The 18,095-nt window shown below is 40.8% G+C and overlaps 1 protein-coding gene across 1 annotated transcript in view; it reads left to right on the top strand.

Annotated features, from left to right (window-relative positions):
* WASHC4 (WASH complex subunit 4) overlaps positions 1–17,519 on the top strand; it is a 46,404-nt gene extending 28,885 nt beyond the window's left edge. The window contains 15 exon segments of the mRNA XM_048500587.1: positions 301–417; positions 1,726–1,894; positions 2,126–2,280; positions 3,717–3,791; positions 3,889–3,993; positions 4,224–4,358; positions 5,935–6,043; positions 6,528–6,594; positions 7,511–7,597; positions 8,865–9,012; positions 9,851–9,947; positions 10,599–10,795; positions 12,203–12,302; positions 14,526–14,620; positions 16,009–17,519. Coding sequence (XP_048356544.1) covers positions 301–417; positions 1,726–1,894; positions 2,126–2,280; positions 3,717–3,791; positions 3,889–3,993; positions 4,224–4,358; positions 5,935–6,043; positions 6,528–6,594; positions 7,511–7,597; positions 8,865–9,012; positions 9,851–9,947; positions 10,599–10,795; positions 12,203–12,302; positions 14,526–14,593 — 1,629 coding nt within the window. The 3' untranslated portion in view covers positions 14,594–14,620; positions 16,009–17,519.
* The last annotated feature ends 576 nt before the right edge of the window (positions 17,520–18,095 follow it).

Below are 18,095 nucleotides of genomic sequence, written 5' to 3'. Positions count from 1 at the left end.
AGTAGGGTGGTGGGGGTTTTACTTCTCTTTCTTTGTAACCAGCTTACTTTCCTCCCCAAGTTTTGACAGTCTCATTCTCTCAACCTGCACAATCAAAATATGAGCATGATTTGTAATTATGTCTGAATTGAGTCACAATGTTGCACAGAACAGAACAATTGATTTTGATTACTCATCTCTCTTCTACTGATGTAGCTGTTCGTAGCTTCTTGCATTTCAGTCAACCGTGTTTGTTCAAGAAATCTGTTTTTAGATCATACTATTCTTGGCTACTGTATTAATGTGGAACTTTTTCTACAGTACATGTTCAGTGCATTGCGGGATTGTGTACCAGCTATGATGCACTCAAGGCACTTGGAATCCTATGAGATGCTTCTGGAGAGCTATGACAAAGAAATCATGGATGTTTTAAATAAGGTGGTAATGCAATTATTGTGTTTACTTTGCATGAAAGGTGAAAGCAACAATTTGAAAATGTCTAATCAAATTTACTGCTGGGACTTTTATAAACATGTATAATAGATACCTAACTATGGAGCCTATTGCTGTGTGTAAGAAACTGCTCCTGCACAATGTGCTCTGTTCTGGATTTGTAGGGGAAAGTTTAAAAAAACAATACACTAAACATTTAGGAAGGTAATCTGTATGAATCCTCAGCACAGAGACACATTTTTCCCTTTGTACAAATGTGACAGGTCTCTTCTAATAACAGGTATCTTCTAATATTTTATGTTAAATGTGCACAGTGCAGGAAAAATATATTTTGAGGAGATGTAGTGACGGGGGTTAATGCAATTTTAATCAGTTACATTTGCTAAAATCTTATTTTATGTACATTCATAAACAGTGTCATTCCTGGCAATTGCACTAAGATTTGGCCTTACAAGTTTTCAAACTCCCAGAATCCCTGAACTATGAGCTGTAGAATATAGATATGCTTGGTCATGCATTTCTTTTCTAGATTAAATTTTCAGCATTTCCCTTGTAGGAGTTAGTTTTTAACTTGAATTTTAATGTCTATTTTAATGGCAAGTTGTGAACAACATAGCAGTAATGCACTGATAATTTATGAAAGTTAGTTAAAATAACTATTCTTTTTATTGCTTCAAAAGTTGTTTGAAATTTTTTGGGTAGTTTTTTTGCTCTTATTCTTTTTCTGTTCATTTCATTTCATTGAATTATGACTTTATACTTTTATGAAGGCTATATGATACTTATAACTAAATTTAAAAAATAAATAAATACAGCTGGTACGTTGTAGAGAAGTAAGTTTGGATTTGTCTTTTTTTACTCTTTTATTGACATTTGGCTGTAGGGTTTTATGTGTTATATGTTGGCTTTGTTAACTACTTCATCTACAAGGAGGGATATAAATATTTTAAAATGACAATGAAACAAAGTGCATATTCTAATATCTCTTGGTTTCCTCTTTTCTTTTCTTTCATGAAAAATTACTGTAAAAGTGCAGTTTACATTTTACACAAGTAGTTGTATGGAGAATGGCAAAAAACAAAACTACTGAAGTTATTAAATATATTGCATGAGGGAGCTCACCTGTTTTTGAACAAAAATTACATATTGCAGCAGATCTGCATCAAAGATTGCAAACTGCACTTTAGGATTTCCTGTGTCCTTATAGATCTGTTTCATTAGTAACTAACTTTTATAGTACAATTAAGAGTTCCGTCCCATAAATAGGCTTCTCATGACTTTTTCTTCCTGCAGCACCTTCTGGACAAGTTATGTAAGGAAATAGAAAAGGACCTTCGTCTCTCTGTGCATACCCACTTAAAGCTGGATGACAGAAATCCATTCAAAGTTGGAATGAAGGATCTTGCCCATTTTTTCTCTTTGAACCCAATCCGCTTTTTCAATCGGTTTATAGATATCAAGGGTACGCCTCGTATCTTTAAATACTTTTCTAGACTGTAAAATCTATTCCTCATCCTGTTCCTTTCTGCTTCCTCTCCCTGCATCTCTTATTTAATAGCTATTTCTCAAATTACTGAAGTCTAAATGATACTCTGTGGAGCTGCAGAGATTTTTCCTCTTGCTTTGTGCCAGACTCTTGGTTGCTACCCATAATGTTTCTGCTGACTTGTACTGTATCTTTTCTTTTTTACAGCCCATGTGACGCACTACTTAGACAAGACTTTCTACAATCTAACTACAGTGGCTCTGCATGACTGGGCTACATATAGCGAAATGAGAAATTTAGCAACTCAACGCTACGGCTTAATAATGACCGAAGCACATCTACCTAGTCAGACTCTAGAACAGGTATACAATTTCTGTGCTGATTTGTGACTTCAGTCTCTCCGCACTTCAAAAAAAAAATCTTCAGGGTCTTATTTTCACTGGCCTGGAGTTCAGTGCTTAAGAACTCTTCAGATATTTTTGTTGTACCACAGCCTATTACCTCTGCTATACAAGCGGGACCATTTATGTATTGGTTGCCGCATTCTCTTTTAAGAACTAGGGAATGATTCATGCAGGCAATATGAATTCCTTCTTAGACAGAGCAATCCCCAGTATGAAAGGAAATGAACCCACACTGATGGTCCTGATCTTCAGCAGAGCCCTGTGGCACTTTGGCATTTGCCTGTTCTTGTATTCATCAAGAGTTGGTCACTGTATGAAAAGGCAAATCTATACCATGGGGCAACCCACAGTTATGATATGTCATTGGGGAAAATCTGTAAGCATGCTGAAAAAATTAAGTTAAAATAATCCCTGTGTGATAGAAAAGTTAATAATGAGATCTGCAGGCTTCACCAATAAACAAACACACACACACACATTCATATTTTGGAAAGCATTTTGGGTTGGCACAGCAGTTACAGTGGTGTGTGAGAATACAGCTGTGGCCATTAGGAGCAGTTGAAAGGGGAAGCTGGCGTTAGTGCCTTTTCCTTCCCTCTATTATGGTCAGTGAGCAAGTGGGGGATGAGCTGGAGCCGTTAATGAAGGGAAGGGGAGCTGCTGATGGGGAAAAAGACAGATAGCAATGAAAATGGAGTTTGCCCTCCTCCAGGTATCCTTGAGGATCCTTTCTTGTGTTTCTGCTAATTGATTAGTTTAATTGTTCTGATATATTATTTTAAAGCTTTTATTTTGAATTGTAAGTGGCAGAATATAGAACTAGCATCACTCCCAAAACATCTTATAGAAGCCAGAGCTAAAACTATTGCACTGAAGGCAATAGGAAGTCTTGGAGCGAGACTTTAGAGCAAGACTTTGGAGCAAGAAAGTCTTTAGATGGAACTGGAAGACCTATTTTGAAGGGGCTAAACGGTATCCCTCGGCACAGTTGTTTCACAGCATAGGAGCGGCTGCTGAGAAAGTCTTCCCACCACACCTCCACTAGGCACATGCTGTGAAGCAGATTCGACAACATGGCCCCTCCACTGATGTCAGAGTAAGGGACGAGTATGTGGGTTGAGGCGGTCCTTCACATACTTTACTTCCAAGCCATTAAGAGCTCAAAAAGAGATCAACCTCCTGTTCCAAAACTCATACATGTTTTGTAAGAAAACAGATCTAGATTTTAAAGTGAGGATAACAAACTTATGATATTGAAAGCTGAACTACACTTTGTCCCTTCCAACTCCTGAACTTGCTCCTTTTCGACAGCTGTATTGTGTTAATTACCAAATCTTTATGGGGTTATTTCCAAGAGGTGCTTGTAAAATTGCCTAAAAATGGCTGTTTTTCAGGGTCTTGATGTTCTGGAAATCATGAGGAACATTCATGTATTTGTATCTCGTTACCTCTACAATCTGAATAACCAGGTAAGCATGGGAGTTGGCACTTGTGATTTCTAGCTGGTGGCTGATTTTCAGTCTAGGGCTACAATAATTGTACAAATAAGTCACTGTTTACTTGCAGATCTTCGTTGAGAGAATCAGCAATAACAAGCATTTGAATACTATAAATATAAGGCACATTGCTAACTCAATTCGAACACATGGCACAGGGATCATGAACACAACAGTAAGTATTACCAGAGCTTGGAAACTTCAAATATTTAAAACTGCATTGTAAAACTGTGCAGATCAAGTGATGCAAGGAAACTATCTGAATATATATATGGGAAGTGATTGAAATGCCCTGGTGGAAACTGAGTTCTTGTGCACTTGAGAAAAATAGTGAAAGGACAAATGTTATTTTGACCTCCTTTGCCATGCATTTTCTTGTACTGAATTTCTTACACTTTTCTTCAGGTAAATTTCACATACCAGTTCCTGAGAAAGAAATTTTATATATTTAGCCAGTTCATGTATGATGAGCACATCAAATCCCGGCTGATCAAAGATATCAGATTCTTCAGAGAGGTTAAGGATCAAAATGATCACAAGGTATGATCAGCATTCATTCTGATGGGGAAAGTCTAGATCTATTATATATATTAACCAGAACAGCTAAACAGAATCTGTATGTACAGAAACTGCATGTTATTGGTACTGACATGGGGGAGGCACAGATGTATCTCCTGGTGTGCAGTAGCAAAAACCTGAATGGTAGGGGAAAAAAGGTAGGACAATGGAAGAATGAAGTGAATGCTGCCTATGCCTATGAGAGATGATACCTGAAGCACACATCATCTAGAATTAGTTGGTTCTAATATGTCTTTGTGAATTAGTATCTCATTCTCGATCAGGGTAGAAAAGTTTAATGGCAAAAACTTGGTCAAGGATAGAGTTTCTGGTTCCCTCTTACAGACATACCAGAACTGTTAGCTTATGCAGTTTCTCTTAAAGGCAGTAGGTTTTCCAAAGTTCAATCCTGGAAGCATTTTCCTCAGTGTAAACTCTGTTGCATAGATCAGAATAGCATTTTGAACAGACCTGAGCAGGATTGCTCTCTAAGCTACTTTGGGGATGGGCCATGGCTCTGAGGTAGGTAGAGCACCTGCTTTTTATGCAAAGGACCCCATGTTCAATCCCTGGTATCTGCAGTCAAGGGAATCTTGGGTGGCAAAAGTTGGAAAATACCTTTTTCTGCTCGAGTTGCCAGTGAGAGTAGTTAATGCTAAGATATTTAATTAATTAACATTTATGCTAGTGCCAGTGAGAGTAGTTAATGCTAAGATAGTTAATTAATTAACATTTATGCTAAGATAATTAATTAATTAAGATTTATAAAACCTTCTCCCCCCCTCCCCCGCCAGTTCCCAACCGGTCGGGCTCAGGGTGGCTTACAAGTAAAAGTTAAAATCCTATACTACATCAAATAGAACCACAATTAAAACACAACAATATAAATATAGTTCTAAATTACATCTTGGTCAGGCTGATGATCTGATTTGCTTTGTTAGGTTTGTTCATTTGAGGATTTCTACCATGTACCTAATATTACTTTGACAATTACCCATACATTTCCAATTGATGTTTTGTCCTTTGGTCTAACCATTTCATGAAGCTGAGTAGAGTTAAAAGCTAGTCCAACTGTAGTCTGTAGAGTTAATATACAACAATGTATTCAGAACCAGTGTCTACCACAGGGTACTTTCATCATAGATTCAGAAAAACAACTTTTAAAAAGATGGCATTTCAAATTTAAAAATTCATAATTAATATGTGACTTCCTATGTAAGACAGCATTGGGCTGTGTTTGCCCTTAAATGCCTTCTGAAAGAGTAAACCAGGAACATTATCAGAAGAGACCTATAGCTGTTGATCTAATTGTCTAATTTGAAAGACCGTGAGATATGCAGTTTGTTTTTTTGGAAGTCTTTGTATGATAAGGGCTGTTACAAGAATATGGTCATCACCGACTGATATATTGTTTTTCCAGAGAAGATGCATCTTTCAGTTTGTATGGCGCAGTTATTAATTTAGAAGGATAATAATGTGGGCAAGCAAAAATGGGACTGATCTGAAGTACATGAAGGCCAGTGTTCATTATTTATTTATATCAAAATAATTTCTCTAGTACCCTTTTGAGAGAGCAGAAAAGTTCAACCGGGGGATCAGAAAGCTTGGAATTACACCTGATGGACAAAGTTACCTTGACCAGTTCAGACAGTTAATAAGCCAAATAGGTATGAAAGTATATTGAAAAACATCAACTTCATATTCTTGTTTTTTTTTCTTTTTAAACTTCAAAATTTAATTTCTTATATTGTTGTGTTAAAGTTTTTTTTTTCTAATTTCATTTGGGAGAGTTAAGAAGCTCAGTCGGGAATTTCAGAATGCTTGATATCAGCAGTTTAAAATATTGTACTTGAATGATCAAGCATCAAGCATATGACCTGGATTATGCTTGGGCCTGTGATGGCGTAGGCATGTTAATCTTTATATTCTCAGACCTCCTGCAAAACAGACTTGCCCTTTCCTGCGTATCTTTTACTAAGTGTGATTTTTTATTTTATTTATTTTTCTTTTATTGATCAGAAAAGCACAGCTTTATTAGAGACTCCCAGCATCTACAGGCAACTTGTCATTTCAGTTCTGCTTGGCTGCTTCTTTCTTTCTCTCTCTACATTCGCTTGCCCAGCTTTCTTGTTTCTTCTTCTGTTTTTAAAGGGAATGCCATGGGCTATGTACGAATGATAAGATCGGGTGGGCTTCACTGCTGTAGCAGTGCTATCAGGTATGTATCAGATGCATTTCTACTTCTTACATTGCACTGTTCATACTTTAGATAAATGTTCCTTTCAACATTATATTTGACCTTCTGTAAAATGTACAAGACACTTGTAAGGAGAGGATCAATCAAAGGTCAGTACTGGAAAATGCGGGAATGTTTTTTGATAGAAAGCACAGGAGCTTTGATCCCCCAGTACTACAGGATTCTTATAGCTGACATGTGCAAATGTGATATGTAATAACATGCTTTTATTGGTTTTTAATAAATCCAGAATGCTCAGGAATCTTCAGCAGGGCACAATTCCTACTTTAAATCTCAAGTCAACAGTGTAGGCATAATCTCTCTTCATGGAATAACTGTACTGCCATTTTAGCACTGTATGAAGCTGTTCACTGCAATCTTGCTGTCTTGAAGGGATTTCACCTTCTGCGAGTGGAAGGATTTTTGCCCAGGGAGCGTGACTTTCCTTCCTTCCCCTTTTGCTTCCCCATCAAAATGCTGCTCCTGGGATTCTCTTGTCCCAGAAGCTACTAGCCAGTATCCCACCACTGTATCCTCAATATTGGAAACTTTTCTCCAGCTGGAGATGTGTTTAAGTTGGAGGAAGGTACCTTATGTTGGAGGGAGGCTTCATCAAAACTCAGAGAAGTAAGGTGCAGGCCAGTGTTAAAGAACTGGTGGTTTTGGTTCATTCAGCTCAGGTTAGAAGGATAATTTGAGGAAATCATGTGCCAGAATCAAGAAAAGCAATGCTAGCCCAGTGGAGGAACATTACAGAAAGCTGAAAGAAAAATGTTGCAGGCAGTTTCATAGCAGACTATGAGCAAAAGGCATAAACCGAAACAAAGCGATGTAAGAAGACTGTATTGGCATTATAAGAGTGTTATGATGCATAATGAACCTGATGTGAAATTTTTAGGTTTGTTCCTGATCTCGAAGATATAGTTAACTTCGAAGAACTTGTGAAAGAAGAAGCCCTCTCAGAAGAAACACAAAAAGCAGCCAGGTAGCCCAACTTGATACAACTGCAGAAAACCTCTCAAACGTTTATTTGTGTCTGCCTCATTCTTTTCTTTTTTAAAAGCCTTAAAATGTGATACTGAATATAGCACCGTGTTTCCCCAAAAATAAGACAAGATCTTATATTAATTTTTGCTTCAAAAGATGTGTTAGGGCTTATTTTCAGGGGATGTCTTATTTTTCCCCATGATTTTACACCCCCCCCCATGTGACCAGATCAGCTGCGCCAGGGAATCTGCAACTAGGGCTTATTTTTGGAGTAGGGCTTATATTTCAAGCATCCTCCAAAAATCCCAAAAAATCATGCTAGGGCTTATTTTTGGGGTAGGTCTTATTTTCGGGGAAATGGGATAGAATATAAAGAACTTCAGGGTGGGGAGTTCTACAATATATTGTTTATGGCAATGCAAGTATATTTGTAGTCCATTCATTTTTAAATTGATAAATCTGTTATTTTACTGTTGCCCTATGGTAATAAAAAGTGTGGTCAGTCACTTTTGTGAATTATACTGGGTTTGTGGGATGACAGACTGCATGGTATAGTCCAGTCTCATTTGAGCTCAGAAGATAAGCATGGTCAGTACTTGAGTGGGGGACTACAAGGTTGACTGCAGAGAATGACACTGGTAAACCACCTTTCCTTCTCACTTGCCTTGAACATCTGGGTTTGCCATAAATTGATTGTGACTTGATGGCAATTTTACGCATGCACGCACGCGCGCACACACACAGACAGAGTTTGTGCTAAAACTGTAGCTGTATGTAAGCTTAAAAGTGAAGTTCTGGTATGAAGCTTGGAGGGGAGGTTGTTAAGTGATTTTATAAAGTGCAGCATAAATATATCTTGGAATAACTGTTTGGATTTTACTGGTTGTTTTGAGTTTTCCAGGCTGTGGCCGTGGTCTGGTAGATCTTGTTCCTAACGTTTTGCCTGCATCTGTGGCTGTCATCTTCAGAGGTGTATCACAGAGAGAAGTCTGTAGGAGATGGAGAGAAGTTTCAGTGAAACACCTCTGAAGATGCCAGCCAAAGATGCAGGCGAAACGTTAGGAACAAGATCTACCAGACCATGGCCACACAGCCCGGAAAACTCACAACAACCAGTTGAATCCGGCTGTGAAATCTTTTGACAATAGATTGTTTGGATTTTACTTGCTGGCAATTTTTTGTTGTCTACGGCACTGATAACTTCAACATGAAGTGCTGATTACAAAAATTTCACCTTGAACTTCATGTACGCCTTTGCTTCACAGGCAACTGGATTTTGTTCTTAGCGATCTTACACGAAACTCTGCTGAAGGCACAGAGTACTTCAAAATGCTTGTAGACGTTTTTGCTCCTGAATTTCGCAGTCCAAAGAACATGCACCTGCGTAATTTTTATATAATTGTTCCTCCACTGGTTAGTTATTTTCTTATTAAATTTATTACATCATAAGGGTGGTTTATGTACACCTTCAAAGTGTGATTTCTGAAACAACTAGATTGTTAAAGGATTACTTTTATTTTATGAAGCGAATGTTCAGTCCTGTGCATGCTTATTTAGAAATACTCCCATTGACTTAAACAGAGCTTTTCTTTGATGTACACATGCTGTGTAAGCACATTAGATCTTCCTTTGATATGTGATTTCAGCTATGGGCATCTATCTCTATGAATGCTGTATTTGCAGTGCTAATGTGGCATTGCTCAGTCTGATGGCTTATTCATTACATCTACAGGCCCTAGTCTCAGCCATTAGACTGAGTCAACTAGCAGGGCTGACTGAAAACTTAGAGACTGCTGTCATGCTGGATGAAATGCTGGTATGACTGATATTTCTTGTTTAAGAAATATATTTTAAATCTCAGCCAAGACTCACGAGAAGAAAAGAAATTTAGAAGGGCTGTTAACATCACCATTTACAACTAGAACTTGTCTGTTGCATGAATCCTTACTGTCTTCTGTCACATAGAAGAAGAGTTGACTTTTATACCCCGCTTTACTCAACCATTAAGGAGTCTCAGAATGGCTTATAATTGCCTCTCCTTCCTCTTCCCACAACAGACACCTTGTGAGGCAGGTGGGGCTGAGAGAGTTCTGAGAGAACTGTGACTAGCCCAAGTTCACCCATCAGGCTGCATGTGGAGGAGTGGGGAATCGAACTAGGTTCTCCAGATTAAAGTTCACCACTCTTAACCATGACACCACACTGCCTCCTGCTCCCTGAATGGCATCAACTGCATGTCTCTTTGTTTTAGGCTCTCAACTTCATAGAACATTCGATCAGCTGCAAGGAAAAACTGAACAAAAAGAACAAAGCTGGTGCAGCCTTCACTGATGATGGTTTTGCCATGGGTGAGTTTAGGAACATGGGGCAGCCTTCCTGCTCACTTGCTCTTTTTTAAAAAGTCACAGATGTTGTCTAGTGTTATATTCTTTAAAAGAAAAGAAAATATGAGGTTTTAAGAGGGGAGGTACTCAGTCATAGAGTGCTTGGTTGCATATTCACAAGGTCCATAACTAGCTTCTTTAGCAAAAGGATCTTTTGTTCTCAGAATTGGGAAAACATCTGCCTCAAACCCAGAGGCATAGCAAGGGGGGAAAGCGTCCGGTGCACCGGTGCATCCTCTGCCCCCATCCCACCCTGGAATGTCCCCGTCCGCCCCACCATGCCTCTGGAACACCCTCGCCACATCCCCACAGGGGCATGTACTTGGTGCATTGCTCCCACCCGTCCCCTTGGAGCTACGCCTTTGTTCAGACCACATAGATCCCCCACATAGATCCCCCACATAGAGCCAGCAGTACTGGTGTGAGGCATCTTATGTAGTCGTGTATCTAGTTTGGTACTTTCTGAGCATCTAATATGCATTTGGCACTCTGGGTGCTTCTCTCCTGACTTTCTCAGTCCAAACACCCCACATATACCCACAAGATGGAAGATGAAAGAATGCTAACATTCCAAATTTTTTTAGCCTTGATCAAGGGGATTTTTAATTCCTGTAGGTGTAGCTTACATTCTGAAGCTTTTGGATCAGTACCAAGAATTCGACTCCCTCCACTGGTTCCAGTCTGTCCGAGAGAAGTATGTGAAAGAGATCAGAGCAATAGCAAAACAGCAGAATGTTCAGTCAAGCAGTCAAGATGAAAAACTGCTACAGACGATGAATCTTACTCACAAGCGACTGGATGTTTGTTTGCAGGTACTATTTACTGTCATTTGCATGATTAAAAAAATACTATTGCCAGCCTGTAGCCATCTAAAGCATTTGGTAGACTTCTGAGGTGCATTGGAAGACAGCTACCTTGAAAAGCTTAAACATTAAGTTTGTCATTAATTATGACAGCAAGGGTTCATAGTTGTAAACTCACACATACACACGGTCCAAAAATTCCTGCTAAAGTGCTTTTCCTGCCTCCCACATAGGCATTATTTCTGCAACTGGTCTGTAATCATCAATCTGAAAATAGACCTAGTTACATAGACTTAATTTCATCTTTTGCCACTTAGGCTAATATATTCTGTGTAAAGAACACAGACTTCCCTAAATGCACTGCCCCTCACTCAGTCTTCAGCCATGGTGAGCCAAATGACAAATAAAAGATGTTATAAACATGTCTGAAATACTGGTGGTTGTGGGTTTTCCAGGCTGCGTGGCCATGGTCTTGTTCCTAACATTTCGCCTGCATCTGTGGCTGGCGTCTTCAGAGGTGTGTCACAGAGGGAAGTCTGTTACATGCTGATTGCCTGAAATAGTTTCCCTGTGTAAAAACTAACATTCCTCAACTCCTGTTTTGCTGTTACTATTTACTCTAGTTGCTTGTTTCTACTTTATTCCTATTCACTTTGGTAAAAGAACCTTGTGCCTGTGAGTTTCATCTTGGTTATCAATCCAGGTTTGGGTGGGTTTATACTCAGAGCCAGATCTTGTCTCCTTGAGCTATTTTCTTTTTTAAATCCCTGCTGGGAGCCCTAGTGCAATGGTGGAGGCAGGAAAATAGCATCTTTGGGGGGGCTGTCAAGTCCCCAGGAAATTGCATCACCCCTCCTTTTCACCCAGGCTTTTAAGTTAGCAGTTCCATTTTATTAAGCTGTTTTTAAGGTTTGCTTCTAACTTGAAAATCATTTTAGGCTGTTTTTGTGCTGTTTTATATCCTGGCTTGTTTTTAATCAACAGTTTTATTACTGTCCGTGGCAGATAAATTATATAGTATATATAATTATATAGTATACAATAAGATATATTGTATTTTTATTTTATTGTATTTTGTGAGTGGCCTCCACCAGGTCTCCAGAGAACTTGCATGTGTATTTTCTAAAGAAATAGTAATTAGAAGAAGTAATGATTAATAGCTGTGCCAACTGTGCAATGAAGAAATATACCACTCAGTAGATCTCATTTCTGAAATGTGTTTTTCTTCTGTATAAACCTCCTTTGTAGGTTATAGCAAGTGCATTTGACCACTTTGCTATCAATTATTCAGCAGTAGTATAAATAATTGGGGAGTTTCCGGTGTTCGCGTACTTCAAGCAGATACTGTAAACATTCTCGCTCTTTGACACATTCACGCTTGCTGAGGATATCTTGTCTGATTTTTTTCTCCCATAGGAATTTGAATTGCTCTATTTCTCACTAAGCAGTGCAAGAATCTTTTTTAGAGCAGATAAAACTGCAGCAGAAGAGAGTCAAGAGAAAAAAGAGAGAGAAGGTTAGTGAAAAGTGTTGCAGGACTTAAAAATAGGCAGTTAATTGACTAACAGCCCAATACAAATAACCCCGGTGGGTGGGGACAGCACCACTGCTGTGCCACCCTGCTGCCTCCAGGGGGCTTTCAGATGGCACAGGGAGGCTGCTAAAACAAAAAATCCCCTACCCTGCCATTTGAAAGCCTCCCATAGGACTAAATGGAGTATTGGAAGCTAAGCAGGATCTGCTGTGGTTTGTGCTTGACTGGGAGACAACATAGGCCCAAATGTTTTGTGTTACTCTTGCTTCTCTGCATCTCTGAACACCAGTACATTTCAGCACACCTTCACAGTTCTGAATGCCTTATTTTCTTCCTTCTCACAGTAACCCTGCAAGGTGGATTACACTTGGTTTCCTATTTGATAGACTGGGGAAACTGAGGCTACAACTCTAACTACACTTCCCGGGAAGTCAGGACCATCGACCAGAATGGGCTTTTTTTCCAAGTCCACACTATTGTAATTACACTGCATGTCTCTAGGCTAGCCATTACCACTGTCACTTCCCCATAACATTTATATCGTACCTGTTTTGTAACATCGTATATCAGACTATGCTGAAAGGGTAGATTTATTTATTTATATTTCGAACTTGTAGGCCGCCTCTTCCCCAAGGGGCTCGAGGCGGCTTCCAACATGGCTGTTCTCCGACAGCAAACTCAACAACACAATTTAACACTCTTAAAACCAGCAGCAGTCACATAATTTAAAACAACTTAACAATATAGCTGTTCAAACAGTTCAATCAGCTCGAACAATTCAACGGTCTGAACAGTTTAAAACAGCTTAAAACAGTTTAAACAGTTTAAGGCAGGCGCCCATTCCCAAGGCTAAAAGGGAGGAAAATACATAGTAGAGGAAAGAAGGGAGGGAGGAAAACGGCGGGCCCAGATGGAATCAACAGTGGCCCGACCGAGGTGACAAAGGATGGAAAAATGGCAACCTCGGTTTTAGTTCTAATATTTCAGTGGGGGGCAGTAAAACCGCGGCCAGCCTCCCCGAAGGCCCGGTGGAATAGCTCTGTTTTGCAGGCCCTGCGGAACTCGCCAAGGTCCCGCAGGGCCCGAACTGATGGAGGTAGGGCATTCCACCAGGCAGGGGCCAGAGCCGTAAAGGCCCTGGCCCGGGTCGAGGCCAGCCGCATCGTCGCGGGGCTAGGGGTCACCAGCAGTTCCGCCACCGCTGAGCGTAGTGGCCTATGTGGGACATAAGGGGTGATGCGGTCCCGTAGATATGAGGGCCCCATGCCGCATAAGGCCTTAAAGGTTGTTACCAGCACCTTGAAGACGATCCGGAACTCCACTGGGAGCCAGTGCAGACGGCATAGCACAGGGGTGATGTGGTCTGAATAATCACCACCTGTCAAAAGCCGTGCCGCTGCATTCTGGACCAGCTTCAACTTCCGGATCAATCGCAAGGGAAGGCCCGCGTAGAGCGAGTTACAGTAATCCAACCTCGAGGTGACCGTCGCATGGATCACAGTGGCCAGATACTCATGCACAGTGGCCAGATACTCATGCACAGAGCAGCCACAATACATAGAGACATATTTTTTAAAGGATATGATCCCAGGCACATTTGTCTGGAGTAAGCACCACAGTATACTGTGTGGCTTCCTTCTAAGTAAATACGTACATGATTGCACTGCCATTGGAGGGGCGGGAGGGGGTATCCAAGGTCTTGGGTGCCAGACCAATCCTTCGGCATGTCCTGTTCGCAGAGTGTTCACTGGAAGGTTGACATGAGGAAAACTTTGTTGGGACCAGAACGGCAGGGCATGGCACACTCAGCGTCCGAGTGGGCAGCCTCTGGCCTGGTTGCTGCAGCCGCCCCCTCTCTGCTTGCTGCCTGATCAGCTGCTTTCCTCACTCCTCTGGATCTGGTTATTATGGTGTTTGTGTAAGAATTAAAAAGGTAAACATAGTCCAACGTGTCCCAGTCATCTACACTTTACCTCCAGCAAGCTGAGTATTCATTTCACTGACCTTGGATGCCTGAGTCAACCTTGAACCAACTACCTGTAAGCGACTTCCCTCAAGAACGAACTCAGGTTGTGTCAGAGCTTTGACTGTAGTACTGCAACTGGCCACTCTGTGCCATGGAACTCCTTCTATAAGTTTTAGGACTCTTGTAAACATAGCAGTACAGAATACTTTTGTGAGGCTTTATCCCCTTTTGTTTTGTAGAAGAATCGGCAAAAACAAGCAATGGAGACCTGTCTAACTCTTCTTCTGCAGATCCTGTTGTGAAATGAGAGCTCTGGTGTGCATTCATTTACATGGTATGATATATGGCATAGGGCTTTCCCCCTAAACAGTAACTGCATTTCAGGTTCAGCAACTATAAGTGGGGACCCATGAAGGTTCACAGGGGAGAACACAAGGCCCCTTACTGTGTCTGTTGTTTTCCCTCCTTTGGCCAGCTGTTGCTGTTCTCACATTTGCTGACTGGCCCTTCTAGGTTGTTCCTCTGTCTCACTCTGCTGGGTTCTACTCTGCTCCCCCCCCCCCCCGATGGTTTTTCTGTCAGACTGTTTCCCACTCTGCAGGATCCTACTGCTCTCTTTCCCCCAAATTCTGTCTCCTTTCCTTCCCTTTGGTTAGATCCTCTCCCCATCATCTTTTGAGTGTTTCTCAACACCCCCGCCCCCTACAGTGACGGCCAAGCCACATCCAGACTGTTCTTTTTTCCCCCATGTCAGTATATGTGCAGACATCTCTTTTAACTTGGGGGTGGGGGCAGAGGTGGGATCCAACCAGTTCTCACCACTTCTCTATAAGTGGTTACTAATTTTTTCTGAGTGCCGAGAAGGGGTTACTAAAGCAACCTCCCTGCCCAATAGGGACTGGAGGTGCATGTGTGCGGCGCCGCCACTGTTTGAATCCCACCACCATTGGAACCTGTTATTAAAATTTTTGGATCCCACCACTGGGTGGGGTTGGGGGAGTGAGCAGGGTTACACCCATTTTCCTTTCTGTAAAACCATTTATGATTTCTGCTTATTGGTTTTAATTGTCTTCCCTTTCCCTAATTGTCTTCCCATCATGTTTGCAAATTTGATTGCAGTGCAGTATTGCAACATTTCATTCAATGTGTGATCACTGATTGGCTGGGATGACCGAATCTAGAAAGAATCAGCAGCTGCTGCCGGGGGGAGGGGGGGGAGGGTAGGGTAGAGAATTAGCAGTCCAAAGTAGACGATAGGAAGAAGCAGTCCAACCTTCTAGGATTGTCAGTTTTAACTGACACTCTAAGCTGGCAGATATTTGGCACAGCCATACAAAAGTATGGCCAACCATTATGGGAACTATTTTGCTTCCCAATTTGTCAAGATTATCTTTGTGTTTACCATCTTTTATATCAGAGGAAGTTGACGTGAACAATAAGAACCACTATTTTATATGAATTTGATTACTATGTTTAGATTTAAATATATGCAGAACAGTCACTGTGGTGTGGTGGTTGGAGTAGGAGGCCCAGATGTAGGTCTTCCCATCTGCCATGAAACTTCTGGTTGACCTTAAGCAGGTCACATACATTCTGCATAACCTTCCTCTCAAATGTGAGGATGCAGTGGAAGAATGGAGAACCATGTACACCACCCCAAAATGTATATGTAGGAAAGTATAAAATACATCTTTGACTTGTATCCCTTGCTCTGTTGCATAGAAATCTGAAGCAGTGATGCTTTTTTGAAATTGATGGGACCAAAGTGGCATAGAATTTTTCACCATCTGAATCCATCTGAATCCGGAAGTGACCCAGCAGCGCCTTCCAAGTGTACAATAATCCTTAATTGTTCAATTTAGGTTTGCGTTTCGTCATCCTTTCTGTTCAAGTGTGCCATGAGCCTGCTGTGTAGCCTAATTTATGGTTTTTTTAATGTGCTTGTTTTGATAGTTTCATGACTTTGTTTTTTAAAATTCTGTTGAGTTGTGAGAGATATGAAATTACCATCTTCAGCACTGCTGTTTGCTCATTTCTTTCTGTCTTTACTTGCGTCCTTGCCTGAAAGTCTTCTGTCATAGACCTTAGGTCAGCCTCAGCCCTTCAGACATTGATGCTATGTTCCCATTTCACTCTGTAGCTTCTAAATGGAGAGAAATCTTAGTTTTAAGAGTATCATATGGCCTGCGATGCAGTTCTAACCGAACTAACATGGTCTTGATTATACATTCTTGAAAAAGAATGGCTTTAGTCTTCAGCTAGGCTTAAAATCATGCATATGCACTGTTTCTGTGAATATATACATATGTACATTCTATTCTCTCTGTGAATACAGGTTGGTAATTATCGCGCTCTGAACTTCTCTAAATGCAGTATAAGCTATGAGCAAAGCTGCTTCCAATATAACCAGTTCATAGGGGAGCTGTTTCTAGTTTGCATTCCTGCAGCTGCTAGCGATAACATTCCTACTAGTGCCATGCTGCGGGAACTACAGAAGAAAGCTTTTTATTTCTTGGGGCTTCAAGCAGACAATTGTTCTTGCACCTGGGATGTGTAGGTGTGTGATTGATCTGGGGGAAAACATCTGCAGTCATTTAACGTCAACGATAAAAGCCAGCATATTAAGATGATGTGGCAGTACTGTTCTCCCTTCTCCCCTCTCCTGTCTGTTCTCAGGCATGAAAGCACCAACTACAGACATTTTCCATGGGGCTTTATAAAGACAGACACCAAGGGAAACTTCCCCCCTACATCTGGACTTCATGCACTCTTGACTTCTTGCCAGGGGTTTTTTTTTTGGTGTGTGTGTGGCATATGTAACAGAACATGAATCGACAAGCTCAGTCCTCATAACAAAAGTCCCAAGTGGAAGAGGATTAAACCGAGAAGGGTGCCCTCAGCTGCTAAATGGTCTCAAAGAGCTTTTCTAGCCTGGCAGCGTTGGGGACGATGGTCAAGACAGCAAAGCCACCAAAGCACTTTGACGGTACACTTGTACGTGTGAGCTTCTGACCAAAATGCAGCTTTTGAGGCCATGCTGCATGTTGTCATGGAGGTAAAATTGACCAGTTCACCTGATCAGTAGTTTATGTTCAAATTCTCAGGAATGAAGGGGACCAAATATAACACCTTAGTCTAACTCATTTCATTAAAAGGTATTTTGTTACCTTACTTTTTTTTTGTTCTGTAAAATAGTCTGTACGTAATGTTAATAAATGTCATGTTAGAAACTGGATTGACTTTGCGGTTTTTTGTGGTCATGGCCTGAAGTTTCTAGAATGTTAATCCATAGACCGGAGTCTCATACACCATAGAGCAGTGGATCCAGTGGTAGAGATCACAGAAGCAGCTGGCAGAGGTAGATTGTCTGCTGCTGCTTGTCCTGAAATTCCTCTGGGGAATAGGAAAGCCTTGCCAACAAAATACAATGAGGAGAATAAGGTAAAACAGCTTTTCCGCCTCTCTGCTGCTGTAGTCCTCAAAAGAAAGCAGTTTTACCCAATTGCTTTGTATTGCTGCAGTATTTGCCTCCCAATCCTCAGGGAGAAGTTCTTGACTGGTTAGGGAAAGAACTGCTCCACTGGATTCAACCCAGGTTGCTTATATGTATGCAAAGGTACCCAAAACAGAGCACTGGGATCAGTGTATTCCGGAGGCTTACCTCAAAATCATTATTTCTGATGTGCTGTTTCCTATGGTGCTCTTGTTTCAGAAATGGAGCTGTAAGCTTGCATTTGAAAGGGCAAACACCTCTAAATTGTGCGATCCAGTTTGCTTATATTGTAGAAAGACAGCTGAAATTTCTGTAC

This window comes from Sphaerodactylus townsendi, linkage group LG06, assembly GCF_021028975.2.
Source record: "Sphaerodactylus townsendi isolate TG3544 linkage group LG06, MPM_Stown_v2.3, whole genome shotgun sequence".
Classification (NCBI taxonomy): Eukaryota; Metazoa; Chordata; class Lepidosauria; order Squamata; family Sphaerodactylidae; genus Sphaerodactylus; species Sphaerodactylus townsendi.
Note: the sequence above shows the minus strand (reverse complement) of the source record. Positions and strands in the feature narration are given on the sequence as shown.